Consider the following 11,898-nt stretch of genomic DNA (forward strand, 5'->3'; position numbering starts at 1 on the left):
CACACACACACACACACACCACACTTGACGCCGGTTGGTGGTGGCCAGTTTAACCTTGGAGTAGTTTACCTTGGAGTAGAGTCCACAGATCTTAGCAGCAGTCTGTCTGTCTCTCAGTCCCAGGAGTGGGGCCAGCTCATCCACACCAGCCCTCCAACCCTGTTCTGACTGACACCTGTCAATCATCTTACTCAGTGCTGCCTCCACCTCGGACTCTCTGAGACTGAGGATGGAGAGAAAGAAATAAGAGGGGCAGAGAGAGTGAGCAAGAGAGAGATGAGAGGGGCGAGACAGCGAGAGAGATGAGGGGCGAGAGAGATGAGGGGCGAGAGAGAGATGAGGGGAGAGAGAGATAGATGTGAGAGGGGCGAGAGAGAGAGAGGGGCGAGAGATAGATGAGGGGCGAGAGAGATGAGGGGCGAGAGAGAGAGAGAGATGAGGGGCGAGAGAGATGAGGGGCGAGAGAGAGAGAGAGAGATGAGGGGCGAGAGAGAGAGAGAGAGAGAGAGATGAGGGGCGAGAGAGAGAGAGAGAGAGAGAGATGAGGGGCGAGAGAGAGAGAGAGAGAGAGAGAGATGAGGGGCGAGAGAGAGAGAGAGAGATGAGGGGCGAGAGAGAGAGAGAGAGATGAGGGGCGAGAGAGAGAGAGAGAGATGAGGGGCGAGAGAGAGAGAGAGAGAGAGAGATGAGGGGCGAGAGAGAGAGAGAGATGAGGGGCGAGAGAGAGATGAGGGGCGAGAGAGAGAGAGAGAGATGAGGGGGGAGAGAGAGAGAGAGAGAGATGAGGGGCGAGAGAGAGAGAGAGAGATGAGGGGCGAGAGAGAGAGAGAGAGAGATGAGGGGCGAGAGAGAGAGAGATGAGGGGCGAGAGAGAGATAGAGAGAGATGAGGGGCGAGAGAGAGAGAGATGAGGGGCGAGAGAGAGAGAGATGAGGGGCGAGAGAGAGAGAGATGAGGGGCGAGAGAGAGAGAGATGAGCGGAGAGAGAGAGAGAGATGAGGGCGAGAGAGAGAGAGAGATGAGGGCGAGAGAGAGAGAGATGAGGGGCGAGAGAGAGAGAGAGATGAGGGGCGAGAGAGAGAGAGATGAGGGGCGAGAGAGAGAGATGAGGGGCGAGAGAGAGAGATGAGGGGCGAGAGAGAGGTTAGCAGGATGTTTATAGACAATCATTTAAGTCTTGCACACAAGAAGGAAAGCATCTGCTTAGTCACCATCAAACACACAGCCATAGATCAAGAGTCTACCTACACATAAACTACATGGCCAAAAGTGGACACCTTCAGCCACACCCGTTGCTGACAGGTGTATAAAATCGAGCACACAACCATGCAATCTCCATAGACAAACTTTGGTAGTAGAATGGCCTTACTGAAGAACTCAGTGACTTTCAACGTGGCACCGTCATAGGATGCCACCTTTCCAACAAGTCAGCTTGTCACATTTCTGCCCTGCTAGAGCTGCCCCGGTCAACTGTAAGTGCTGTTATTGTGAAGTAGAAACGTCTAAGCAACAACGGCTCAGTCGCGAAGTGGTAGGCCACACAAGTTTACAGAACGGGACCGCAGAGTGCTGAAGCGTGTAGCGTGTAAAAATCACCTGTCCTCGGTTGCAACACTCACTACCAAGTTCCAAACTGCGTCTGGAAGCAACATCAGCACAATAACTGTTTGTCTGGCGTTTTATGAAATGGGTTTCCATGGCTGAGCAGCTGCACACAAGCCTAAGATTACCATGCGCAATGCCAAGCGCCGGCTGGAGTGTTGTAAAGCTCGCCACCATTGGACTCTGGAGCAGTGGAAACGTGTTCTCTGGAGTGATGACTCACGCTTCACCATCTGGCAGTCCGATGGACTAATCTGGGTTTGGCAGATGCCAGGAGAACGCTACCTGCCCCAATGCATAGTGCCAACTGTAAAGTTTGGTGGAGGAGGAATAATGGTCTGGGGCTGTTTTTCATGGTTCGGGCTAGGCACCTTAGTTCCAGTGAAGGGAAATCTTAACGCTACAACATACAATACATTCTATACGATACTGCGCTTCCAACTTTGTGGGATCAGTTTGGGGAAGGCCCTTTCCTGTTTCAGCATGACAATGCCCCAATGCACAAAGCGGGGTCCATACAGAACTGGTTTGTTGAGATCGGTGTGGAAGAACTTGACTGGCCTGCACAGAGCCCTGACCTCAACCCCATCGAATGCTAAATGCGAGCCAGGCCTAATCGCCCAACATCAGTGCCTGACCTCACTAATGCTCTTGTGACTGAATGGAAGAAAGTCCCTGCAGAAATGTTCCAACATCTAGTGGGAAGCCTTCCCAGAAGAGTGGAGGCTGTTATAGCAGCAAAGGGGGGACCAGCTCCATATTAATGCCCATGATATTGGAATGAGATGTTTGACGAGCAGGTGTCCACATACTTTTGGTCATGTAGTGTACACACACACACACACACACACACACACACACACATCTTACCCGTCTTTGTGCAGCAGAGAGAGAGTTTCTCTGGCAGGTGGTTCTAGGGGGAGGGAGAGCCCTCCCAGTTTTCTGGTAGGAACACGCCCCTCCATCACATGGTCTGTCGCCGGGATGCCCAGGGTCCTGATAGACACAAGAGGTTACAGATGTTAGAATCATCTACACACCTTCATAAAATACATGCATCCAAAGCAAACAGACAGCCAAGTATACATTATGCAAATACAGAGGCAAAATTGACCACAACATGCCAAACATTGGGAAACGTCCACAAACTACACACACACGCTGTGTAGACTCACTTGGCCATGAGTTTCTGGACATTGTCTGCATACAGATTAGGGTCATCCTTCTCCTCCTGGGAGGGGGTGTATACTGGCAGGTACTGTAGCCAATAAGAGAACATACATTTTTTACTGACAGGTATTACAGCCAATGAGAAAACAGGACGCTTTTCTTCTGTGAGTGGTCATTCTGATTATGGACAATATGGCCTTACCTCAACAGTAACGTTAGTGTAGAGCTGAGAGCAGGTGTGCCACAATGCCTCAACCCTGGAGGGAAAAACACCCCCACCAAGCAGTGAAATATCATCTATTGACAACTTGTTTCCAATAATATGTATGTGAAATTGAGATTTGATAATGAAGTTGATAATGAGCTCTGACGCTCGTCGGATGTGGCAGGGCTTGAAAACTATTACGGACTACAAAGGGAAACCCAGACGCGAGCTGCCCAGTGACTCGAGCCTACCAGACGAGCTAAATGCCTTTTATGCTCGCTTCGAGGCAAGCAACACTGAATGAAGCATGCACGAGAGCACCAGCTGTTCTGGATGACTGTGTGATAACGTTCTCGGTAGCCGATGTGAGCAAGACCCTTAAACAGGTCAACATTCACACAGCCGCAGGGCCAGATGGATTACCAGGACGTGTACTCAAAGCATGCGCGGACCAACTGGCAAGTGTCTTCACTGACATTTTCAACATCTCCCTGACCGAGTCTGTAATACCCACATGTTTCAAGCAGACCACCATAGTCCCTGTGCCCAAGAATACGAAGGTAACCTGCCTAAATGATTACCGGCCCGTAGCACTCACTTCTGCAGCCATTAAGTGCTTTGAAAGGCTGGTCAAGGCTCACAACAGCATCCTCCCGGACACCCTAGACCCACTCCAATTCGCATACAGCCCCAACAGATCCACAGATGATGCAATCTCTATTGCACGCCACACTGCCCTGTCCCACCTGGACAAAAGGAACACCTATGTGAGAATGCTGTTCATTGACTACAGATCAGTGTTCAACACCATAGTACCCTCAAAGCTCATCACTAAGCTAAGGACGCTGGAACTAAACACCTCCCTCTGTAACTGGATCCTGGACTTGCTGATGGGCCGCCCCCAGGTGGTAAGGGTAGGCAACAACACGTCTGCCACGCTGATCCTCAACACTGGGGCCCCTCAGGGGTGTGTACTTAGTCCCCTCCTGTACTCCATGTTCACCCATGACTGGGTGGCCAAACACGACTCCAACACCATCAGTAAGTTTGCTGACAACACAACAGTGGTAGGCCTGATCACCGACAACGATGAGACAGCCTATAGGGAGGAGGTCAGAGAACTGGCAGTGTGGCACCAGGACAACAACTTCTTCCTCAATGTGAGCAAGACAAAGGAGCTGATCGTGGACTACAGGAAAAGGCGGGCCGAACAGGCCCCCATTAACATAGACGGGGCTGTAGTGGAGCGGGTCGAGAGTTTCAAGTTCCTTGATGTCCACATCAGCAATGAACTATCATGGTCCAAACACACCAAGACGATCATTAAGAGGGCACGACAAAACATTTTCCCCCTCAGGAGACTGAAAAGATTTGGCATGGGTCCCCAGATCCTCAAAAGGTTATACAGCTGCACCAGAGAGCATGCTGACCGGTTGCATCACCGCCTGGTATGGCAGCTGCTCGGCATCTGACCATAAAGCGCTACAGAGGGTAGTGTGTATGGCCCAGTACATCACTGGGGCCAAGCTCCCTGCCATCCAGGACCAATATAATAGGCGGTGTCAGAGGAAAGCCCATAAAATTGTCAGAGACTCCAGTCACCCAAGTCATAGACTGTTTTCTCTGCTACCGCACGGCAAGCGGTACCGGAGCGCCAAGTCTAGGTCCAAAGTCTCCTTAAAAGCTTGTACCCCCAAGCCATAAGACTGCTGAACAATTAATAAAATGGCCACCACCCCTCCCCCCATTTGTTTTGTACACTGCTGCTACTCGCTGTTTATTATCTATGCATAGTCACTTCAAATTACCTCAACTAACCTGTACACTGACTCGGTACCGGTACCTCCTCTATATGGCCTCGTTGTTATTTTATTGTGTTACTTTTTTATTATGTTTTACTTTAGTTCTTGAACTGCACTGTTGGTTATTAAGGGCTTGTAAGTAAGCATTTTACGGTAAGGTCAACACTTGTTGTATTCGGCGCATGTGACAAATAAAGATTGATTTGAATGATTATTAAAGGTTTTTATTTAATATAGATGGTGTCTTACCAGGTAGTTCCCCTGTGGGTCCAGCGCACAGTATCCTAGAAAGTAAGCATTTTTTTTAAAAGGCATAGAAATAATAACTCTAGGAGGTAAACTGCCATGTGCAGATAGTACATCTCCTGATTCTGTTCAGAACATTGCATGGGCCTACGTCTGACTGTACAGGCATGCTGTGGTGCCATGAGAGTTCCAACATCCACAAACATTAACTATGATTAGAAACCAAACCACATGCTATTTTTTTATACGACAAGGTCGGGTGCTCTCAGGCACAATTCCAATGCGCTCCGGGTTAAAATCCCACAAGCCCAACCTTAGCCATTAGTGGGGGAAATGCAAAACTGACCCAAAATAAGCATCGAGTGCCAACGTCAAGTTTCAATGTCACATGCAGAAGTACAGTGAAATGCCTTTCTTGCTAGCTCTAACCCCAACAATGCAATACTAGAAATAACAACATAGAACAAAACACAAGATATAAACACAAGTAGTAAGTAAGCATACAGGGTCAGTTCCAATAGCATATTTACAATGTGCAGGGATACTGGAGTGATGGAGGTAGATATGTATAGGGGTAAGGGTACTAGGCATCAGGATATGATAAACAGAGTAGCAGCAGCACACATGATGATTGTATGTGAGCGGATGTGTGTAGAGTCAGTACAAATGTACGTGCAACTTCACCCTACACCTTCCGCTGCGTCGGTATGTAAACTACTAGTGACAGTGCTGCTTCCCCTGACAACATGCACCCCTGGAGGCAGCGGTTCCATCCCTCCGTTCTGCCACTCAATTTCTCTGCTGTATCCCAATACTGACGCAGTCCAGTCTACTCACCAGTTTGTTGGGGTAGTGCAGCAGAACAGGTTGGACTGGGACTCCAGCTAGGAAGGCACCTAGGAGGGAGACAGAACAGCAAACCAGTCAGCCTACCACCCCCCTATGTAACACAACATACCATCCATTACTTTAGGTGTAGAAGAAGTCACATTCTTTATGATGTTCTCACCAACCCGGGGTTCAAATACTATTTCAAATAATCTCAACTACTTTATCTGGGCTTGATTGAGCTTGACTGGTACAATGGAACCAGTAGAAAATTCACAAAAGTGCAAACCCCGCCCATCTGGCAACCTAGGCAGGCTAAAGCATTTGAAAGATTTAAAATAGTATCTGAACCCAGGTCTAAATCTCACCAGGTTTGAACTTTATGAGAGTGGTGCCGTTCGTAGTGGTGCCTTCTGGGAACATCAGCATCTGGCCATGAGAGAGAGGGAGACTGTTTGATGAATAGAGACAATGGGAATTTAGAAAGCAAGGGAGTTAGTAGAACCAGTTCTATGTTGTCCCATCAGGAAGGTTCATTCGGAGGAGGGAAAGCAAAGCAATGACTGATGAATAGAGGTGTGTTAAACCAGTTCTATGAAAGCTGTCCCTTCATCAGTAAAGTTCATTGTTGGCCACCAGTAACATTATTAGAACGTGACATACCGGTATTGCAAGTTAACAAAGTTGTGGTGCTATATGACGCAAGACTGATGCAGTGAGGTTACATGTGGAACTGGTGGGATGTGAACCAGCGTCTCCTGTCTTAACCATTAGACCAAGAGGAAATCCTCGTAGTCTGCTAGCAACAATTGGGTTTGCATGTCTCAGGCAGGGCTACTACGTTACACCAGTTCCCCCATTGGCCTAATTTGACCTTTGACCCCTGCCCTCTGATCCCTGCTTACCTGTGGCCAGTAGCCGTTGGAGATGAGCCTCTCTTTGATCTGAACAACAGCCCGTTTTCTGGATTCTGGATCCTTCCTGTTTACCAACACTGACTGGTTAAACTCCAGGAGGGCTGAGAGAGAGAAAAGACAAACCATACACAAGGCTGTTATAATGTGACATAGCCATATTGACATGATAATTATATTCATTAGGACACAAACGCCACTGAAGTGCTACTGAAGAGAGGAGAGGGAGAGACAAACTCTATAGGGAGAAAGAACAGAGGGAAATGTGAGAGAGAGAGAGGGGGGAGAAAGAGAGACTAGAGAGAACAGACAGGGAAATGTGAGAGAGAGAGGGAGAGAGAGACTAGAGAGAACAGACAGGGAAATGTGTGAGAGAGAGGGGGAGAGAGAGACTAGAGAGAACAGACAGGGAAATGTGTGAGAGAGAGAGGGAGAGAGAGACTAGAGAGAACAGACAGGGAACTGTGTGAGAGAGAGGGAGAGAGAGACTAGAGAGAACAGACAGGGAAATGTGTGAGAGAGGGGGAGAGAGACTAGAGAGAACAGACAGGGAAATGTGTGAGAGAGAGGGAGAGAGAGACTAGAGAGAACAGACAGGGAAATGTGTGAGAGAGAGGGAGAGAGAGACTAGAGAGAACAGACAGGGAAATGTGAGAGAGAGAGGGAGAGAGAGACTAGAGAGAACAGACAGGGAAATGTGTGAGAGAGAGGGGGAGAGAGACTAGAGAGAACAGACAGGGAAATGTGAGAGAGAGAGGGAGAGAGAGACTAGAGAGAACAGACAGGGAAATGTGAGAGAGAGAGGGAGAGAGAGACTAGAGAGAACAGACAGGGAATTGTGAGAGGTGGTGAGGAAGAGGGAGGAGGAGGGGATGGAAAAGGTGAAAGAGAAAGAGGGAAGGTGGGGAAAGAGAGTGCAGGACAAACAGACAAGAGAATAAGGAAAAAGAAAAAGAGGGAAAAATACAACTTAAGCCCACATACAGAAGAGAGTCATGAGAGTTGTGTTCAAATATTCATTAGTTCCTTGTGCTGTTGGACTACTAAATGCAAAGTAGACTGTATCGGTATATATACTTATCTAGTGCAGTTGGGACAGTGGTTGTTTGTGAGTGAATGTATTAATGTATTAATGATGGACTGACTGGTTTAAATGTGTATGATGTGAAAATGTATGTGATTCTTTTAATGAAGGTGATGCCAAAGAAAAATGTCCATCCTGTCTCTTTAAAAGGGCAACTTTGATCCAGAGCCTCTCCCAGTCTCCCACATAACACTTACCCCCTATAACGGGAATGCTTTGGTTCTCCGATCTAGACACCACCGCAGGCAGCTGGGTTTCCGTCAGCACCAACATATCCAGGAAGCTACTGTGAGGTGCCACTGCCAGCACAGGAGCCTCCTTACGCCCCGCCCTACAACCTTTGACCCGGACCCAGAAGAACCCCAGGAAGAAAAACACTGCCCGGCTAAGGAACCAGATGATGGGGTGTAGTAACCATCTCCTCCACCCTGTCGTTACTGGCCGGGACCGTTCCGCCTCTGAGAGGCCAGCCAATCGGAGCCGGGCAATAGGCCACATGATCAGGAAGCAGAGGACAGCCAGACAGACTCGTATGGGGACGAGGATGGAGCCCAACACCATGCCCTGTGGATGGGAGGGACAGGGATATGATCATATATGGAGGATATTATATTGCATAGGGTAGGTTGAAGTCGGAAGTTGACATAAACTGAGTTTAAATGTATTTGGTTAAGGTGTTTCACAATTCCTGACATTTAATCCCAGTAAATATTCCCTGTCTAAGGTTAGTTAGGAACACCACTTTATTTTAAGAATGTGAAATGTCAGAATAATAGTAGAGAGAATGAATTATTTCAAATTTTATTTATTTTTCAGTTCCGCCCACACATTTTCTATGGGATTGAGGTCAGGGCTTTGTGATGGCCACTCCAATACCTTGACTTGGTTGTCCTTAAGCCATTTTGCCACAACTTTGGAAGTATGTTTGGGGTCATTGTCCATTTGGAAGACCCATTTGCAACCAAGCTTTAACTTCCTGACTGATGTCTTGGGATGTTGCTTCAATATAGCGACATAATTTTCTTTCCTCGTGATGCATTCTATTTTGTGAAGTGCACCAGTCCCTCCTGCAGCAAAGCAACCCACAACATGATGCTGCCATCCTCGTGCTTCACGGTTGGGATGGTGTTCTTCGGCTTGCAAGCCTCCCCCTTTTTCCTCCAAACATAACAATGGTCATTATAGCCAAACAGTTCTATTTTTGTTTCATCAGACCAGAGGACATTTCTCCAAAAAGTACGATCTTTGTCTCCATGTGGAGTTGCAAACCGTAGTCTGGCTTATTTATGGCGGTTTTGGAGCAGTGGCTTCTTCCTTGCTGAGCGGCCTTTCAGGTTATGTCGATATAGGACTCGTTCTACTGTGGATATAGATACTTTTGTACATGTTTCCTCCAGCATCTTCACAAGGTCTTTTGCTGTTGTTCTGGGATTGATTTGCACTTTTCGCACCAAAGTACGTTCATGTCTAGGAGTCAAAACGCGTCTCCTTCCTGAGCAGTATGACAGCTGCGTGGTCCCATGGTGTTTATACTTGCGTACTATTGTTTGTACAGATGAATGTGGTACCTTCAGGCGTTTGGAAATTGCTCCAAAGTATTAACCAGACTTGTGAAGGTCTACAATTTTTTTCCTGAGGTCTTGGCTGATTTCTTTTGATTTTCCCATGATGTCAAGCAAAGAGGCACTGAGTTTGAAGGTAGGTTTTGAAATACATCCACAGCTACCCCTCCAATTGACTCAAATTATGTCAATTACCCTATCAGAATCTTCTAAAGCCATGACATCATTTTCCGTAATTTCTCAAGCTGTTTTGAAGGCACAGTAAATTTAGTGTATGTAAACTTCTGACCCACTGGAATTGTGATACAGTGAATTATAGGTGAAATAATCTCTCTGTAAACAATTGTTGGAAAAATTACTTGTGTTATACACAAAGTAGATGTCCTAACCGACTTGCCAAAACTATAGTTTGTTAACAAGAAATTTGTGGAGTGGTTGAAAAACAAGTTTTAATGACTCCAACCTAAGTGTACGTAAATGTCTGACTTCAACTGTATCATACATGCATTGCACACAGAGACATACATCCCTTTCGTATTTATTTGGACAGTGAAGCTAAAATGTTTAATTTGGCTCTATACTCCAGCATTTTGAATTTGAGATCAAATATTTCATGAGTCGACAGTACAGAATGTCACTTTTTATTTGTGGGTATTTTCATACATATCTATTTTATTTGAAGGTGTCATAAGTATTTGGACAAATTCCCTTATAGTGTATTAAAGTAGACAAACGTTTCCTTTTCTGTCCCATATTCCTAGCACGCAATGACTACATCAAACTTGTTGACTCTACCAACTTGTTGGAGGCATTTTGTTTTGGTTGTGTTTTCAGATCATGTTGTGCCCAATAGAAACTGAATGGTGAATAATGTAGTGTCACTTTTATTATAAATAAGAATAGAATATATTTCTGAACACTTCATTTAATGACTACATTAAATGTGGACGCTACCATGATTACGGATAATCATTAATCAATCGTGAATACTGATCAGTGTGAAAGTGGCATAAATACAATGTAGCCTGCCGGGCAGCCGTTAGTGGGCGCTATGTTTAGATAGCGGAGATCCATAACGTCCACTGGCGGCTGCCCAGGCTAGGCATAATGGTGAGAGGTTAACATGTTTTGGAGGTATGATCGTTGTGCATCTCTTACCACATTTCCTCAAGCATAATAAGACAACTCACCCTTATTAACTGCGCCCTGGTCAGTTTCAACGTGTGCACAAATGGGTGTTGGGAAGAATAAGTTGCTTGGTGACTGTTCTGCCTCTCCATGGCGACCAGGCAAGCCTTGACAGATCAAACCAGCTTTCAAAGTAACCCTTTCAGCTTTGTTGTGTGAGGTATTCACTGAATGGCAATACATATACCGTAGTGTCGAACGTTTAATTCCGCTGCAACTGTTTTACTTTGCATAAAACCTGAAAAAGCTGGTTGGATAAAAAAATAAATAAAGACAAGTCCAAAATGAAAACTAGCCAAGTGAAGACGTGAACCCGTACAAAACAAACAAAAAATCCCAAACGTTGATTTATTGTACTAGAACACAATGAACTTTATAAGAAAGGTGCGCTAGCGTCCTTGCACATAAAGTAAAAGAATAACAACCTAGGTAGTTAGTCCATCCTTTTAACATACCACACCTGTCACGCCCCTTCAGAAAGACGTGACAAGTGAAAGACGCTGTCAATGGGAGGATTCGATTATGCTGAGCAGCGAGACACCGGTCTATGGACCGTGACGGTGAACGGGGAAAAATCGGTAAGGGAGAAGAGCCTCTCAAATCGAACAGTAATATGTGTTGCTTGGTCATTTTGTTAACAAGGCAACATGGTGCATCGTCCAGAAACACATATAATTTCCATAAAGTATATTTTGGAATTTTCAAACGACTTTTCATTGGTAAGGCAGATATGGCAATCAATTTTGCATGTGCTACTCATTACCCCACATGCTTAATTACATCACTTTTGTTTTGAGCCGATGTCGCCGTGGGCCTTGAACGTGGCACCTGGCTCACGCCTATGAGGTAGCCCGGTTCCAAAACGAATGCAATCAAATTTCACCCGGTGAAAAACACGCCTCACCGGACGCCCGAGACAGATTAATCGAATCCCCTCACTGACATCCAGGCAACCACCGAAGTGGCATCAAGTTGAACCGGTTAAAAATTCGGTCACTGGTACAACATGTTTAGCCTATTGGCCTACACGCCCAGTCGAACGACAGTCATCTAATTAGGGTGTTAAAGTTAATTTATCGTGCCAAAAAAACTATTGATCATTTGTTTTACATTTAGCCCATTTAATAAGCTTGCCATGTTTTGAGAAAATAGTCATCCTTGGCTGCATTGCTAAAAGACGCATTGTCTATTCTCATACACCTAATATTGGAGAAATGTGTTCGATTAGAATGTCGGGTATAGAATGGACCATGGATATCTGTCGCAATCTGTGGAACATCATGTTCCATCATCCAAT

At 46.1% G+C, this 11,898-nt stretch overlaps 1 protein-coding gene across 5 annotated transcripts in view; it reads right to left on the bottom strand.

Annotated features, from left to right (window-relative positions):
* lpcat4 (lysophosphatidylcholine acyltransferase 4) overlaps window positions 1-11,024 on the bottom strand; it is a 13,297-nt gene extending 2,273 nt beyond the window's left edge. For 2 of the 5 annotated variants that reach the window (XM_029754392.1, XM_029754396.1), the window contains exons 1-10: window positions 10,604-11,024; window positions 8,049-8,415; window positions 6,759-6,871; window positions 6,222-6,282; window positions 5,863-5,921; window positions 5,029-5,063; window positions 2,975-3,029; window positions 2,778-2,860; window positions 2,473-2,598; window positions 55-223 (exon numbers count right to left, since the gene is read on the bottom strand). In XM_029754392.1, the coding sequence (XP_029610252.1) occupies window positions 55-223; window positions 2,473-2,598; window positions 2,778-2,860; window positions 2,975-3,029; window positions 5,029-5,063; window positions 5,863-5,921; window positions 6,222-6,282; window positions 6,759-6,871; window positions 8,049-8,415; window positions 10,604-10,693 (1,158 nt within the window). In that variant the 5' untranslated portion in view covers window positions 10,694-11,024. The remainder of the gene's footprint in view (window positions 1-54; window positions 224-2,472; window positions 2,599-2,777; window positions 2,861-2,974; window positions 3,030-5,028; window positions 5,064-5,862; window positions 5,922-6,221; window positions 6,283-6,758; window positions 6,872-8,048; window positions 8,416-10,603) is intronic. The other 3 variants (XM_029754393.1, XM_029754395.1, XM_029754394.1) reach the window with 3 other exon arrangements.
* Window positions 11,025-11,898: the final 874 nt, after the last annotated feature.

This window comes from Salmo trutta, chromosome 5 (assembly GCF_901001165.1).
Source record: "Salmo trutta chromosome 5, fSalTru1.1, whole genome shotgun sequence".
Lineage (NCBI taxonomy): Eukaryota > Metazoa > Chordata > Actinopteri > Salmoniformes > Salmonidae > Salmo > Salmo trutta.